At 30.1% G+C, this 17,736-nt stretch overlaps 2 protein-coding genes across 13 annotated transcripts in view; both read right to left on the reverse strand.

Moving 5' to 3' along the window:
* Window positions 1-368: 368 nt before the first annotated feature.
* LOC129908622 (eukaryotic translation initiation factor 4E1) lies at window positions 369-10,550 on the reverse strand. 5 transcript variants are annotated; one of them, XM_055985268.1, is made up of 7 exons: window positions 10,377-10,550; window positions 3,802-3,894; window positions 3,451-3,686; window positions 3,323-3,397; window positions 3,144-3,246; window positions 1,078-1,165; window positions 369-1,009 (listed from the first exon to the last, which is right to left on the reverse strand). In XM_055985268.1, the coding sequence occupies exons 1-7, from the start codon at window positions 10,398-10,400 to the stop codon at window positions 849-851; spliced, it is 780 nt and encodes a 259-aa protein (XP_055841243.1). In that variant the 5' UTR covers window positions 10,401-10,550; the 3' UTR covers window positions 369-848. The 5 variants fall into 5 exon arrangements, with proteins under 5 accessions (XP_055841243.1, XP_055841244.1, XP_055841246.1 ...); XM_055985269.1 differs by lacking the exon at window positions 10,377-10,550 and adding an exon at window positions 9,934-10,350; XM_055985271.1 differs by lacking the exon at window positions 3,802-3,894 and having other exon boundaries at window positions 10,377-10,549.
* Window positions 10,551-14,526: 3,976 nt separating this feature from the next.
* The window catches only part of LOC129908615 (four and a half LIM domains protein 2), a 201,162-nt gene continuing 197,952 nt past the window's right edge, over window positions 14,527-17,736 (reverse strand). For all 8 annotated transcript variants that reach the window (XM_055985254.1, XM_055985252.1, XM_055985253.1 and 5 more), the window contains 3 exons: window positions 17,196-17,365; window positions 16,891-17,077; window positions 14,527-15,398 (listed from right to left, as the gene is read on the reverse strand). In XM_055985254.1, the coding sequence (XP_055841229.1) occupies window positions 15,241-15,398; window positions 16,891-17,077; window positions 17,196-17,365 (515 nt within the window). In that variant the 3' untranslated portion in view covers window positions 14,527-15,240. The remainder of the gene's footprint in view (window positions 15,399-16,890; window positions 17,078-17,195; window positions 17,366-17,736) is intronic.

The raw sequence follows: 17,736 nt of genomic DNA on the forward strand, positions 1-17,736 counted from the left end.
ATTTGCATCAAAATACAAAAACCCAAGAGTTTTGAAACCCGTTCTGTGAACTTAGATCTGCTAGTAGTGGTGTGGGTTATTAAAGTAGAAGCAGTGCCTGACTCAGGATAACACGACTTTGTACACCCCGACTCACTACAGCCCGATTCAATCCATAGCCCGACTCAAGATAGCCCGACTCATCGCAATTCGACTCAGGTAAGAACTCGACCTGAGCCGAGTTGCGACGAGTCGGGTTATCTTGAGTCGGGCTATGGGTTAAATCGGGCTGTCGTGAGTTGGGGTGTACAAAGTCGTGTTGTCCTGAGTAGGGCTATACCTTTCCCATTTATTAAAGTAATATTTCAAATTAAATCGAAAAAAGTAACTTTGTTTCTGTTTTTTTTTGTTTAAATTTTATTTAAATAATTCAAATTTCTTCACAATAACATAGAGATTGGGTTACGAAGAAAATACGAAAGAACTACGAATCAACTGTTGATTTTACATTTTTTTTTTTAGTTTTCCAGTATTCTTTTTGACAAATGGAAACTTGTTTAATTATTTTTTTTTTGTGATAAGACCAGCCCTTTTATTCTGTTTTTGAAATCATTTCGTGAGTTCTATTTCTTGTCAAATTCAATCGAATAGATCGACTTCACGATATTCTCTTTTGTTTAAATCAGTGTTAATTTTTTTTTTTGTTCATAAATCAATTTGTTAAAAAAAGAAATTATAATTAAATATACAACTAGAGTTTTGAAAAAAAAGGAGAAATGATAATTGAAATGTTGGTGCGATGATTTCTGTTAAGAAATAGACATTTTCTTGTGCTATCTTTTAACAGAAATACACTACAAAAACACTCTTTAGAGAGTGAATCTAGGTTTCACACTTGGTCCTTGTTTAACCATTGTATCTTTGTGTAATTGATATTGTAATGTGGATTTTGATAGACGCAATGAATCCTTTAGTTTATGACCAATTTCAAGAGTTGCTTCTTCATTGTTACCATCAGCTGTCCAAATGGCTGAAAAATAGAATTGGAAAGAAATTATTTATTTATCAAAAATTGTATATCAAGAATTGTCAACTTACCAATTTTGTGTCCCTTTCCACGAAGATTAATGACAGCTCCACAAATTTGGTCCGAATGATCAAATGCTTCACCAATCAAGCAGAGGAGCTGTAAAGAAAATAATTTTTCTTTAATTTGTCCTCTTTTTACATTTCTTGTTTTATATTACTTTGTATTAATTCATTCTTCATTTCAAACACGAAATTAATTAAAATCATACTAGGATTTGTGGCACATGTATGAGCCTCTTTTGTGTGTGTTTATTTTAATGTGTTTGGTTGTTTTTTTGTTTAATTCAATACATTCTTTGAGTTTGAAAATTATAAACAAAATTGGTTGAGTCTTTTTTAGATAGTTACAAAAAAATTTTAAACACGGTACCGAAATGTATTTCCTACGTGTGGTTTATTATAAAAGAAAACAGAAAATCTCATTGCGGAATCCGAAGTTTTTTTTTAAAACGCATACAACACTATGGCTAACGTTTATCAAACGACTTGAATAGTATTATTTTAAAGATGAAAATTAATCATTGTTATACAAATATCTTTGGTACATCGATTGCGTTCAACGCTAAATATTCGCAACTAATTATATAATTTAGAAGATAATTCAGCTTTATATTTTGTTTATTTAATAATTTTTAAAATGTATGAAGCTAAAATAATCCCCAAATTTACTAACACATATCTTCGGTGAAACCAGAAAAGTGTGTAACTCCATTTTAGCAAATTTTATAGGAGAGCAAAAAAACAAAATCGTTTTGAAGGCATTTGTATGAGTTTTAATTTTCTAATTTGCTTATAAAATAAAAACTATGAACTTTAAGGGGATTCTGAGTTTAAGGAGCGGTAGATATTAGGTTTTTCTAACAGATGGCATTCAAATCTAGTTTTCAGAAAATTTGGAGTTACACACTTTTCTGGTTTCACCGACGATATGGGGTATTTTATCAAATTATTTCCCAAAAGTTGAAAAAGTTGCTTAGGGACAAAAAAAAAATAAATAGCGCCCATCAATGACCGTTAAAATGCTTACGTTTTCTTTGAAAATGTTTGGCTCGACAAAAAAAGAGGAAATTGCAACACCCATTGTGGCTGAAACTGGAAGAACTCCTTTCTCATGAAGAATTTCTGGGTTAGAGTTATTACATATTTGACAATTCAGCTTATTGTTGTGTGTATTTGACTTATGCTTATTTACATCCTCGTTTAAGTTTTTAAGTGGGCCTAATCTAATCTGGCTTAATTTTAAGCGAATCTGATAAATCCAAGCCAACTGTTTCGACAGATAAATTTGTTGTCGAAGTGCTTGAATAGACAAGTTGCTTGTATGGAAACAGGTAGAGCAAGCATTTTTTCCTGTCCTGTAAGCAATACAACGCTTAAAGCCATATTATGGCTGAAAAAATTCAAGGCCAGTTTTATATTAATCTAACATTATTAAAGGCAGTAAAAGATTACTTGCGATAACTTCTCCGATATCTTCACTAAGCAAAATTGACGAAATTTCACGGAATATTTTCTCGATCTTTTAAACTGAAATATATACTACAAAATCTATCAAAATTTTCATTATATCGCACGTTGAGAAAGATAGTGTCACAATTCAAAAAACGATTTTTCAGAAGTAAAATAAGAAAATCATAAAACTAAATTTACGTATATAACAGATGAATTAAATAACGACACTTCTCCTCTTTAGCGGCGAGTTTTGAAGATAGAGTTACGCCATTTGGTACGAATGTTGAACTTGACCTTGCGAACTCGAATATCAACTTGATTCAAAATCGACACTTTTTGAGTTATGACTTGTGCACTATCTTTCTCAACGTGCGATATAATTAAATATCGTAACCTCGTTTATTTCAATACGAATACTCTGAAGAGATTGAATGCAGGTATAAAATTCTTTAAATATTTTTTAATACAAAACGTTCTTTGTATTTGCTATCGAATTTTAGTTTGATTTGCATTTGAATATCACCAATCACTTTGCATTAAAAAAAAAAATAAATTAATGTTACAAGATCCGTTCATTTTTTTTAAAAGAATTTTTAGATATAAACAAAAATGTCAGTACTCACAACATCCAGCCATAGATTGTCCATATCTGATGGTTTGTGACCTCTGCTCAATGAAATCATCCATCGTCCACCTTGTTTGTTAGCGCTATCTTCCCACATTGGTCTGTAAAATAACACATTATTATTTTTATTTTCACATTCTATTTATAACTTAAGCAAACAATAAACACAAAAATTACCGAATTCCTTTTTTGAACAAAGAGTAATCGCTGCCGATTTTAATCTCAGATGGGGGCTTAATGTGATTGTAAAGACTATAAAGAATAATTATTATTTGTTTATATTTTCACACAACTACTAAACTCACCTCCAGAAATCTTCAACTGTATCAAAACTTGTAATCTCGTTTTGTAATTCCTCCCATGCTTTTGATCGATCACTCTCCAAATACCATAATGTCCATTTATTCTGCAATGGATGTTTAAATAAATGCTCTGGTCGCATCTCAACTATTTCAGAATCTTTGGTTTCGTCTTTAGTTGCAGCAATGTCTCGAGGTGCTGCTGCAGCAGCTGCTGCAGATGCAATTTTTTCTGCATTGCTCTGAAAGTGCAAAAAAAAAAAAATAGAAAAAAGAAAACAGAAAGAAAAAAAGAAAGTTGTACTAATTATTGAATTGTTCTTTAAAGAATTACAAAAATGATTTAATTTAGTTTACATTATTATTATTATAGGAGCCACCAGGACCGAAATGCTTCTTCCTATGAAAATCACTTGTGAACATTGGCTGCATCATTTTATCTAGGTTTGACTTCACTTCCAGAATCGCCACACAACCAGTTATTAAGACACACAGACAAAAACAACAGTTAATTAGGAACAAATAAGGTGAAAGAAAAATTTATATTCTCTTTATAATCTTCTGGTCTGGTCTTTTTGAATTTGCAACCACCAAAGACACAACATCAAGAAACAACTACAATTGGAAACCGCAATTTTCTTTTGATGATAGCAATATTTTTTTTTTAATTTTAGGTATAAACTAGAAATTGAATTTATTGAATTTAAACTTTTTGAGCTTGAAAATTGAAATATTGGTCAGTTAGTTTAAAGATGTCTTTATTTTTTTTTTTTTGGTATCCAATGAGTCTTTCTTGAATTTTATTTTTTTTTTTTTTCAATTATTTCTTAACAAACACAACAAATTGGTTCGGCTTTCGAAAGGTTTTTTGAAAAGTAAAATTTAATTTTAATTGGGTGACAGCAAACTCATAGAAGGTGATGATGAGGTTGCAATTGTAGAGTAGGCTAGTGTACAACTGTACTATACAGAGTGAATGTTTGCACTATTCGATTCGATTTTATTTCTTCTTCATTACGCCTCCACATTGGGTGGTGGTAGTGACGCTGCTGTGGCGATGGCAATGGTGGACTTGATATATTTTGCTAACTGCACTTGTTCGATTTTTTTTTCTTACATTTATCATTATCAAAAGAACAGGAGAAGCATTATTAGAAAACGGTAAATTAAAAAAAAAAAAATGTAAATTATGCGTGTGTTGGGTTAAAGTGTTACCACTTTAGTGAATTTTTAAAATGAAAAGAAAGTTTTTTTGTTTTTCTAAGCGAACAAAATGGTATTTTTGCAAACAAAAATTAATATGTTGTTTCTTAAAAACATTAAAAACTTGTCTCACTAGATCATAATCAGTTTTTTTTTTTTTGTATAAAATTTTGAATGGTTAAGATGGGTCAAGGTCAGGCTGAATTGGTATCAGTAGTGTATAAAAGGTATTGATTAATTCGCCAGCTTGGTGTGACGACAGAAAATTCAAGTTATGTTGCTGTCAGTAAAGAAATGATCTTGTGTTACCCCTTGATTTTTAAAGGCATTTTCAAACATACAGCATTTTAAGGGTTCTGTTTTTTTTTTTTTTTTCTATTCATGAGTGGTTCGTAAGAAGTTATAATGTGAACAACTAACGTTTATTGTCGAATTTTCACAAATCCTTAAGGAAGGTCAGTTTTTTATCGAAATTTTTTCATTGTTGTATACCCTAATCTTGTTGATTTTAAGTTTTTTAGTGGGTATACGTTAAATAGTTGTCGCGGTCAAGTTTTACGCGAAATATGTAGCCTTTAAAAAGCAAATGACATTGTAATTGATTTATCAACCCAAATAAAAATTTCATGCAATTTGTAATTTTTTTCTGAAAATTAAAAACCACACGCTTAAATAGTGTGGTTCAATAAATAAATAAAAAGGAAAATGGAGTAGGTAGATCCGAGCCCACATGAACCTACCAACCGTCTTGTGTACTTGATTGAAATAACTAACGGAAAAGTTGCAAATCTGTGGAATAATTTGTTTCATTTTGTCGATTAGGTGGGACCAAAAAAAAAATTTGTTGCATGATGCATGATTGACAATATTGCGAGCACGGTTGTCGTTTAGTCAACTATTACACCTAGCCTAAAGAGGCGCGCCTCTTTTCAAAATTTATTACATAGTGCAAAAGAGAAAAAAAGATAAAACAAATAATTATCCGACCGGAGAGTCGTGGGTCGAAATTCTGAGACTCTTTTTTTAAGTTTCTTTTTCCACTTTTTTCAACATTCCCTTTCATTTCTTTTGCCTTTTTGTCCTTGACTCAAGAGGCATCGTGTAATAGTACGCGCCTCACAGAATGATTATCAAAAGAAAATTCAAAAAAAGAGTCAAGTAGTTTTTTTTCGATTTTGGAAGATTGGTAATTTTAAGGGTTGGGGTCAAAATTCTGCCGGGGTCAAAATTCTTTTGTCAAAATTCTGCTTTCAAAATTCTGCTTTACAAAATTCTGCTTTCAAAATTCTGCTTTTCAAAATTCTGTTTTTCAAAATTCTGCTTTTCATAATTCTGTTTTTCAAAATTCTCCAAAAAATTAAAAAAGGGTTTGGAAAATGTTAAAAAGCGCGCACTTTTTAACATTTTCCAAACCCTTTTTTAATTTTTTGCAGAATTCTGTAAAATCATCTTTTTGAAAAATTATTTGCTTATTTGATTACTTACCTACATAATTTGTCATTTTTTAAATGCGAATTAATTTTTGTTTTATATATGAATAAATTTGAAAATATTAAGAAAAGGTTTTTAATATTAAACATTTCCGAAAATAACTAAAAATTTATTAATTTATCAAACAAAGATGAATATTCAAAAATTTGAATAAGAAAAGGAATATACAACATCGGCTCCAATTAGTATACATATTTTATTTGAAAGAAAGTCAGTATGTATTTCAAAAAATATTTGCGACACTTAAATAAAAAAATTTAGGAAAGTACCAATGTTGAATTACATTAATGAGGTGTATTTTTCTTTAGGCAGCGCATATGCTATAAAAAAAAACCAGAATTAGCAGAATTTTTTTGTTCAAATATAATGCTGGCAGAATTTTGAAAAGCAGAATTTTAAAAAGCAGAATTTTGAAAAACAGAATAGAAAAAAAGCAGAATTTTGAAAAACAGAATTTTCGCTGAAAAAGCAGAATTTTGAAAAGCAGAATTTTGAAGCCAGAATTTTGACCCGATCCCTAATTTTAAACTTAGTTTTATACGAATTTTGGTCAACTTTGAGAAAATCATTTTCTTAAACGCAAATTATTTTCAAGTGAAATAAATCATTTCATAATTTGTTGAAATTAAATGCGTAATTTTTAAGTTGATCAATTTTATTTTATGGATTGCAAAATATATGTTTTTAAATGTTTCCAATGCATAGGCATGATAAAATTAAATATAATGTAGCTTCAGAACGTCTGGATTTTTGAAATATGTTGCCTGAACCAATTTCTTTTTTCTTTTTTTTTTTGCTATGGTAACGTAAATTTTGACTTTTGGTTTTCGAGATAACCTCAAAAAAGTTGTTTGAGTCAGATTGTCGGTGACCTCTTTTTGAGTTTATCTAGAAAACCTGAAGTGATCGAGTAAAACGGACTACGGATTTAGTTTCACCGACCAAAAAACCATAGTCGCATCCCCAGGTCAGCACTTTTTATTTTTTGGGTTGTCACACTGTACTTTTTAGGCAAGCAGAAAAATTTGCCTCTTATTTTTATTGTTAGAGTAGGTATAATTTTCCACTATATAGAATGCAAATGGTTTACATGAACAGCCCACAAGAAATATTTGCCTAAAGCCTAGTACGCAGCTGAAACGAAACGAAATTTTAAATACAAAATTTCGTTAACGAAATCTCGAACGAAATACATTTTTTTTTGTTTTTGCATTTAAATTTATTTTCTGATGTTTTTTCTTGAATTTTTACTTGCGATATAGGTACATACGGCAAGTTCAGGATTCGTAAAAAAAATCGGATTCGAAATAATAATTTTACATGACATTACGATGATGGAGAATGTCAAAAAAGTGGGTCCGGCAGTTCTGTCTGTCTGTCTGAGCTGCAGCCTAAACTAAATTAGTGATTTTCTTCAAACTTGGTAGTTAGCAGTTTTTGGTGATTCCCTAGAGGAGAAATTGAATTTTTTTTATGACTAAAACTAACGGTACCTGCCATATAACGGAAATAGAAAAGTTAACTTTTTTCAAAAACGGCTTTAACGATTTTGATTAAAATTTTTGTGTATAGTATTACACATAAGAGCCAACTTTTGAAATAGAAAAAAATATTTTTTGTACCGTTATTAACGGTACCTGTCATAGAACGGTTTTTTTGATTTATGAATTTCTTTGAATTTCAACGAAAATTTCAAAATTTTTTTTTTGAAAAATCAATTCTTTGAAAACTAATTTATGAAAAATTTTTAAATTTCGTATTTATGTGTAAATTAATTATTTCTTCAAAATGGCATACCAAATTTTTTTTTTTTAATATAAGAAAATTTTTATATATAAAAAATTATTTTTTTAAAAAACGGCTCTAACGATTTCGGATTTTTTTTCTAAATATTCCTTGTTATACAACAAATAAAATGGCATACTTGGTTTTTTGTAAAAGATTATTTAAAACGGTGTTTATTTAAATATAAAAACAGATTTTTTTTTTAATTTTCCCCTTATTTTCTTGAATAAAAAGCTGTAACATTGAAGTAAATTTAAGCATAAGAGCAAGTACGTGCGACCCAAGTCGTGCATTTTATTTTATTTGTATTTTTTTTAATTTTAACTTTGCTATAATACCCGAGGGTATTTTTTCGTTAACTTGTTCGTGGTTGACTTTGGAGACTTAAAAATTTTTCGTTTTCCTTCAGCTGCGTACTAGGTTTAAACGTGGAAAACAAACAGCTGTTTGTTAGACGGCGAATTGAACTTATAAAATTTGTTCAATTAAAAAAATATAATCAAATCGATTTTGCAAATATGTAGGTACTATGCAACAATAAAAAAAAAAGTCATTTGCTCAGATAAACTAATTTTCAAGATATCTATAACTTTGAAAAAGATATTCCAGATAAAGGTGTCCCAGATAGCCTATCCGATAGGTGATTGAACTCACCCAAAGTTTATCAGATTTTTTTCTTAAATTCTGCTTTAAATTTGTGAGATAAAATTCTGTTACCCTTTTAATGTGTTTTCAACGAGGTTCCTCTGAACACGTCCGAACAGAAGAGTACGTCTTTTCGCTGTTCATTGAGGTTTTGTTTTTTTCTTTTCTTGATTTTGAGTCAGGTTAGATAAAATTCGTGAAAACTGTCAAGTGTTTGCTATTTTCTGTTTTAACGTTTCTCACGAAACTGTTCCGTCCTGTCTAATTCTGATCTAACTATTTCCTCGTTGAACAGAACTTGAATATGCAAAATCATTTTGTCTAATTGATAGTCCTTAAACTTAACCAAATTTTCAAATTTTTTTTTTTTACAAATTACAAACCACTATTAATGAGGAAACATTTTAAGGCCAGTTTAATAGTCAAACTAAATGTTAGTTGGTGCATAATTCCGACCCAGGAAGAGATAGACTTGAGTTTCTAATATTGACCACTCAAGTCACACTCAGTCGACATTTATATTTGCAGTGCTTCATTGAAGTAGAGAAATAAGGTCTGTTTAATGAATCTGATCCGCACAGAAAAGATCCGAAAAGTACAAGTTTGTGTGTTTCATGAAGGAAAACCTTGCCCTAAACTGTTCTACAAACTGTCATTTTGTGTTCCATGAAGTTTTCCAGCACAGATGAGTTCTAGTTTTTCTGCTCCTACTTTTGAGGTAGAGCAAACGAGTGAGAAGCGTCAAACAGAAACTGATTTGTTTTATTCTTACAAAAATATTTTTAAATAAATTCAAAATAATGGAAATTTGTTTAGAATCTTCTTAATATGAAGAAAAATTGAAAATGTGAACAAATATTCTGATTAATTATAATTTATTTGAATGAAAAGTGAAAACAAAAAAATTTATTTTAATTTTAAGTTTCAAAACTGATAGGCAAAAGTCAACCCTATAAAGTAGAAAGGCGTACTTTTCTGATCTTTATTGTTCTGACAGTTTTCAAGAATTTGTGCTGTTCTGATCTTTTCTGTTCCAGTTTTTCTTCATTAAACAGACCTATAATTACAATAGTTTCATGAAGTACCTTATACAAACTCATTTAAAGTTAAGTTGCAAAGAACATCCCGTTACGAAATCATTCATCTAAAAATAACGTTAGCAACATTGGCTTCATCATGTTTAAACAAATATAAAAGTTATCAAATTTCATTCATTGGAGCTTAAAGACTAAAGAGTATTATTTAAATGAAAATTGGCATCACTATTTTACTAAAAAAGGAGGATTTCAAGCAAAGTAGGTGTGTGTGAAGACAGACGGGCGGGAAAAGGTAGAAAAGAAAAATGTTTTTTGTTGGCTCGCTTACCATGATTTGCCTTCGTGACGTCACAAAACAAAAATGCAGACGATTACAAAACGAACAAAAAAAAAAAATTCACTTTCACTGGAGATCGAGAAGATGTGTGATTTTAATTCATAAAAAAAAATGCGAGAATTGTCGTAGGTGTGGTATATTGCAGATTTTTCTGACAATTTATATTTTTTATGATCAGAATCCGCGATGAAAATAATGTTAAGTCTATAATAAATAAAATGAATATGATACCGAGTTTCGGCACGTTGAACTTATTTTAATTTTATACGAACACACAAAAATGTGTTGTGTGGTACTCGTACTGGTATGTATTGTGCTGGTGTTCTCTGGTTTGGCTGGTTGCTGGTGCTGCAACCTGATTTTTTTTTTTTTTTTGCGTAGACCGTGTTCGTGTGGTTCTATTTTTAATAAAAATTCGCTACTAATTTACTCACTTTTTCAACTTCGGATAGAACCATATTGTTTTTAATCTGATAAAGTAATATTTATAGATTACTTTTTTGAGTTTTTAATTACACAAAATGCAAGTTAACTTTATTAAAATTCTTTTCTTTTAGAGAAGAAAAAAGTGACACATGTACCCACGGCAAATGGGGTAATCACTCGGGGTGTCAATTTGATTTGCGCGAGGGCATTTTTACGTTGGAGTAAAAGAGACAGATGGATAAGTGATAGGAGTGAAGTTGGTGTTGGTTTATAATGGAAGCATTCAGTCTAGAAGTTATTAGAGAGTGCGTTTGAGAAACCAACTATTTGAAGAACATTTTTTTTTTAAATGTTTAGACGGTCGAACTTTAGTACACCGTTGCGATTGGTATTGTTTTAAAGTCACAAAAAGACGAAAAAGAAGTCTTGCACATGGTATAAAAAGAGAAGGTATGATCATTAGAAAAAAACTCTGTATCGAGAACTGTCAAAACTTAAAAATGGTTACTTAAGGTTTTGACAGCTGCCCATTGAAATTGTTGTTGTAAACAAGTTTGTCTTGGAAATTGTTGTTGCTTTTGACTTTGCAAAATTTAAACGTCAAAACCTTATTACCCCATTTTGTAAGATGGCGGCTCTAATGATCATTCTTTGTCTTTTTATACCATGAGTCTTGCATATCAGATCACTGAAGTAAAAAATGTCATTTAAGCCGCCGCCCCTTTGATTGGTTTCAATAAAATGCAGTTTGAAAAAAAGTCTAATATCCTTTGTATTTTATTTGTATTTTCCGATGTCGTTCTCCAAAATAAATTGTAAGAGCCAATTGTACAACTTTTATCTTCTGAAATCGGTGGTAAAGCTGAGGTTTAGCATTGGTTCAATGTCTATATAATAGGTGTGTTTTTTATTACCACCGGTCTTAACTGGACAAAAAAAACGCATCGGGGCTTAACCTGAAATCTTGGCAGCACTGTATATTGAATGTTCCGAAAACAGCAGACACAACAAAAATTTAGAGTTGTCATATTTTTCGCTTTCGTCATTTTCTTGTATTTTACATATATGTTTTACAAAGAGATACAAAAATGTATGCTAGCAAAACTATTTTAATACATTTTGTCCTTCCAAACGTGAGTTTTCACGTTTTTAAACAAATTCTAAACAATTTATGAAAAAATTAGTTTGGTAGCACAGATTTAAAACTCTTCAAAAAGTTAAGCCCAGAGAAATCTCCGGGCTAAACAACTAAGCCCAAGGGGCTAAGGTGTTGTTGTATTTAACATGTAAATTGCTTAGCCCAGACTGCGTTTTTTTGTCAAGTTAAGACCGGTTGTAATAAAAAACACACCTAATATGTCAAAATAGCTAAATCTATACCTTACCCCGTTTGTATGGCGATTTGAGTCCGAATTGATTCAGGACTTAGGTCTATATATACCTGGATCGAATTGAATCCGGATTTGTCGATCCGATCCGACTCGGGGAGCTGAATCGAATCGAAAATATGCATATATACCAAACGAATTTAATGCTCGAGATATAATTTATGGTGGAAATTGTGTGTGATTGTCTTCTTATTTTCAAATTCACTCTATGTATGTATTAAGATATCTAGTTTTACTTTCACTTTGTTTTTGGTTAGATTTTTCTATTTTACTGTAAATATATTTAAAAGAAAAATTTTGTTTTCGATTCTATTTCAATTCGATTCCTCGATCTGGTATAGTCATATACCTGGATTGAAATTTCAATTCAGATTCAATTCGATCTTTAAATCGGTCATACAAACGGGGTACCTGAGCCAAATTGCAAAATTTAATTTCCTAAACCATGGCTGAACCAGGCTTGTAAAACCGGCTCTAAATATGTCACTCGTAGCGTAAATAAATAAAGAGTAAATTGGAGGGAATTCTTCACATCAGGCCCTTTTGCGCAAGAGTGAGTTTTTAAGTGTACACTGCCTTTTTCCGATTTTGCAACGGTAAAAGTGACTTTTTTTCGTGCGGAAAATTATAGATAATCATGTTTTTTACCCATTATACCTTTGTTGTGTGCATAACCTTACTGGCGATTAACATTTTTGAATGTTAAAAAATTCATTTTCTTCTATAAATAAATTAAAAAATATATTTTGAAAGAATTTTCATTTGTTATGGTGGGATTAAATGGATTTTATAATCATACACAAAATGTTTGAAAATCATATTAAAAGTTACAGAACAGTGACAAAAATTTTTAGAGCAAAACAAGATTTTTCAAGCCTTCAGATACTTGTTGGTCGTTATAAAATAATTATGAGGCTGATTTTTAAACTTTTACGTTTTTTATTTTAAAACCAACGTTGTTTAGCCTTGAGAAATACAAAAAAGTAATTCTTTCTTTATTGTTCCAGCATGTTTTTCATAACCTTCACCAAAAAATAAATGCCACGAACAAACTCACAGCACGTTGCGGAATCATGTGAATGAATATCTGTGTACACGGCCCGTGAATGTGAGTTTTAATCATTGTGTACACGGGCAACAAATTCACTCCTGCGGAATTGGGCCCCTGGACCCCAGGAGTAAATTTACACTCTACGTAAAGCGTACCTTCTATAAGGCTTTATAGAAGCAACGTAAAAAGTTTAATTATTAAGGAAATAAGATATTTCGGGAGGGTTCTCTTACCAAAAATGTCCAGAGTATATGATTTCCACACACATTCGGAGTGGAGCTCGATGTGTGCTGGGATCTTGTGATAGCAAGAGAAAATTAATCTTTTTTTGGTTTTATCACATCACAATCACATTTTTTCAGGCTCTATAGTATAAAGTGGCATGCAAAAAATCTATGTTTTTTTTTACTAAGATACCTTCAATCTCAAGGAGCGGTGTATCTTGAAAGGACTGAACAAAATTGATTTATTTTTCTATTAAAATTTGCAATAATATAATAATATAATATATATAAAATAAAAATGGATGATCCTTCATCCTTCAGCCCTCACAGTTTGAAGCAATTCCGAAGTTTTCGAAATCGATGGAAATGTAGAACATGCAATTTCATTTCACGTGAAGTGATTTTACTTTCGATCAAATTCCGGAATATGGACGCATATCACTCGATTTGCGTATCACTCATATAGAGGTCAATCGAACCTGCATCTGTTCGATTGACCTCTATATGAATGGACAACAAAGGTTGCTTTTATTATTTATGTGTAACAAAAGACAAAATTTGTTTAACTAGAAGAAATGTTTGAAAAAAAAATGTTACACATACACCACAGTGACATTTTGTGTCAATTTTGTTTCAAAAAATGAAACTAATGAAAGCATCCAGTGTAATAGCCCAAGCCCAAAAATATCTAATTTTTTATTATTAACTATTAAAGTTACACGGTTCTTGCATTGGATGTTATAATCAGGCATTGTTAAGAGTTCACTACTATTTCAAATGATGAAATAGTGACTATATTTTCGTGGCAAAACTGGGATTGCAGTTTAATTAAATATGTAAATATGGAAATGGGGGACTATACGAATACGTATAAGACGGAGGTCATCAATGTTACAAAGATTCCTCAAATCCCGACTTCAGGAGAAAGCACCTAGTACTCAGAATTTTAAAATAGTTTTGTTTTGTTAAATAATTTCCATTTCCGGCAAGGAAAAAAAGAAGACTCCATGAATAAATACAACAAAACTTTATTTTTAAGAATTATATTTTTATTTAAAATATATTTTGACTTTTTAAATCAATTGGATTACATTACAATCAAATAGTTTCAGTTAAATGTCATAGTTTAATGATTTAAAATTAAACAATAATAATAATTAATAGTTCAGTTAATGATAAGAAGAAAAAGAAAAAAATAAGCAAAATTAGTAACCTATTTCCAGCAAAAAATAATAATAATAAAAAAATACATAATATTCATATTAAACAAATTTGTAGGTTAACATAAAATAATGACTTTATCAACAAATTTTAAGAAATGCAACATACATACAAGTTACAGGCACAACACGTGTGTTATCTACGAATTATAACGACAGACCTAAGGAAAATATTTTTTTTCTTCTTTTTATATTTTAAATTAAATTATTTTTTTTTTCTTTTAATTTATATTAAATATACATTTTTCAAGTGTTTTGTATACTAATATATTAAATTCTGTTTTTTTTTTCATTTTGTTTTAAGTGAACATTTTGTTTTATTAAATAAGTAAGTTTGAGTGAATTAAAACTAACAAAAAACAACATACTCTTTTTTAGTTCGTTTTTAAGTTTTTTTAAAATTTTGTTTTGTAAATACATTGGCAATATTTTTAAAGTTTTAATTCGATTTTTATTTAAATAAGCAAATAGAGTTATTGTAAATTGGTGATTTTATTCAAATACAATTTATATATCCTACATCTAATATATATTACTTTTCTTGTTTTTTTTTTAATTCGCATTATAAAATAAATTTAACTTAAAAATAAAAAAAAATAATAAAACAAAAAAAGTAAAAAAACACGGATATTTACGAGGAAGCAAATTTGTTCTGAATGAATTCTTAAGAGAAGACAAAAATATTATTAAAAAAAAATTATATAATAATAACAACGATTTAATTATTAAATTACTTAATAGTGGATTTAATAAAAAGTAGTATTTATTTTTTTTATGCAGATATTGGTGCGAAAATTTTGAAGTTTATTTTTTTTTACCTATTAGAAAAATAATTCAATTAAATTTTTTAACTAGCTTCGATTGATTTTTATTAAAAATTGTTTAAGTTTGATTTTGCAAAAATATATGAAGTGTTTTTTTTTTTTTATCTAGCTGTGAATTAATTATTATTGATGATTTCGATAGAATATTTTTCTAAATTTAAAAGCTTAGATAAGCTTTTGTTTGGCGCATTCGGGGCAGATTATATCAGGCCCATCGGTAATAAATCCACGTCCGACAAGGGATGTCTTACAACTGGCACAAATGAAACAATCATGATGCCAATGGCGGTCTTCAAAAGATATGAAGCGTGTTCCTCCAATTCCTTAAAAAAAAATTATAGAAAAGAAAAAATGAATTAGTACTGAGACAATGTTTAAACAAATTATTATTTAAACTCTGGTCTAGAGAAAGAATATGGGATGGGTGAAACAATGCGGATTCCCGAAAGTGAATTAAAGTTGAAAGTGATATATGATCAATTTTTTTTTCCAAAGTTTTTAAAGGTTTTAAAGGTCGCATCTTAAAGTAAAGCTATTCGACATCTACGAGTGAAAGATCTACATAGTTTAAATATAAATAAGTCCTTGAAGCACTTCTGGTAGATTTTAACGCTTTAAATTAAAAAAAGCCTTTATAATATTTATTATTAGGTAAAGTTGAAAGGATAATTTGGGAAAACATATGTATTTGCGGTGCTTTGACTCAGAAAGAATAACTCCTATAATAAAATTATGGACCGGAGAGAGAAAAATATTTATAGTTTTGATGCTTTACTCGATCAATTTAAAGGACATTTTTACTTGCTTTATGGGGGCAAGTATTGGTTTCGTGTCGAAAAAAATTTGAGGTTTTAATCAAAACCACAACATTACGATGATGGGGAAGTCCAAAAAAGTGGGTCTCACAATTCCGTCCGTCCGTCTGTGAGTCCATCTGTACACATTTCCACAGCCTAAACGGGCGGACGGATTTTCTTCAAATTTGGTACGTGTGATTTTTATGGAATTTTGAAAGTTGTTTTTTCTTTTGCTTTTTTTTTTTTTATATCTCACTTAGAAAGTGTAGAAAGTGTATAAAAATTTTTCATATTATACCAAATAATTCGAAAGCGGCTCTAACGATTTTGATAAAACTTGGCAAACGAAATATTCAAAGCGATTATGAAGAACGACTTTAACTAACTTTATGTGGGCAACTGGAGACAGCTAACTAGGCACCGAGTAAGCTTAAACTTAGAAGATCTACGAAATAGCATGACTGGAATTGATCCTTCAAACTCAGGACACAGGTCAATAATGTTACAGTTTATGATGTTTAATATTTTATATTTCTAGTTTTCGGCAATTCCTGGAGATTATTCAACGATAAACCACAGACACAATTCGTCTTAAATAAGGTTATCTATCGTGGTCTTGAGAAACAAATAGACCTAGCTAACTTTAGCAATCAATTTAAAGTGAAGTGTATAAACAGAAGATGGCAACACATTACAAATTATTTTTTGGTGGTATTATAAATTGTTTCAGAAAAAAGTAGCAAACTGTGTGTTGACACTTTTTTCCAAGAAAACAAGTTTACGAAATTGAATAAGGAGTCAAAGCCCTGGTTGTCTTATACATAAAACTGGTGTTGGCTTCAAACTACCCTTTTCGACATCACTTAAAGTATAAATATCAAAGCTAATGGCAAACATTATAAACTCATACTCAGCCAAGTATGACAGAAAAATTATCATTGTAGTTGTATGTAAGACACACTCGCATTATTTCTTAACAAAACAAAAAAAAACTTAACTTTACAAAAGATCCACTTACCTGTAATAGGCTTGACACACGCAGTGCATCTTTTGGCGAATAGCTCGCCAAAGCAGTCGGCACAATACGGTTTTTCGTCACGACTAGTAAATCGTTGCCCAGCCAAAGTGATATTACAATTAGTGCAGGTGAAGCACTCACGATGCCATGGCTCATTCTTGTAAGTCACACCGCCAGCAGTAATGACCTAAGATAAAAAAAAAAATAAACAGAAAAAAAAGTAAGAAGAAAGAATTTAGATTTCAATTAAAGATATCAAACTCAGATATCAAAAAAATAGCAAACAAAAAATAAACTAAACCTACTTTGTTGCATTTAATGCATCTGGTTGCGAATTTCTCTTCGTAGCAACCGGCACAATAGATCTCTTGCTCACGTGGGATAAAGGATTTGGTGCCAATGGGCGTTTTGCAGACACAACAACAGAAACATTTCTCGTGCCACTGGCGGGTCTTGTATTCCATTTTCTTCGTTCCTATAAAAGATACAAATAGAAAATAAAACAAAAAAAAATTAAATGAAAATAAAATTCCTCAAAATTAGATTATTTTTTTTTGTATAGCTAGCAGCAAGAGTACATATACATTTATACACTATTTACACTGAATTTGGTGCACTACGGCGTATGATTAACATTAATTTACCATTTATAACATTTTTTTTCTTTATGTATCGATTATAATAAAATTTAAATAAAAAAGCCACAAAATACATTTATTTTAGCCCATGCAATTCTTAAAGCCTATACATTTTAGCCCTCTTAACATATAATTTTGAGGCCATTGTCATGCTCTGCTATCTAAAGGCATAACTTGAGCTTGGTTGTTTGGTCGTATATTCGCGTAG

This window comes from Episyrphus balteatus, chromosome 2 (assembly GCF_945859705.1).
Source record: "Episyrphus balteatus chromosome 2, idEpiBalt1.1, whole genome shotgun sequence".
NCBI lineage: Eukaryota > Metazoa > Arthropoda > Insecta > Diptera > Syrphidae > Episyrphus > Episyrphus balteatus.

Excerpts from the sequence above, each read along its gene's own strand:
- LOC129908622 (XM_055985268.1), bottom strand. The coding sequence starts at position 10,400 with ATGGTTCTATCCGAAGTTGAAAAA. Across the intron at positions 3,247-3,322 it reads TTGTTCAAAAAAGGAATTCG|ACCAATGTGGGAAGATAGCG; the intron begins GTAATTTTTGTG and ends GTTATTTTACAG. Across the intron at positions 1,010-1,077 it reads TGGAAAGGGACACAAAATTG|CCATTTGGACAGCTGATGGT; the intron begins GTAAGTTGACAA and ends TCTATTTTTCAG.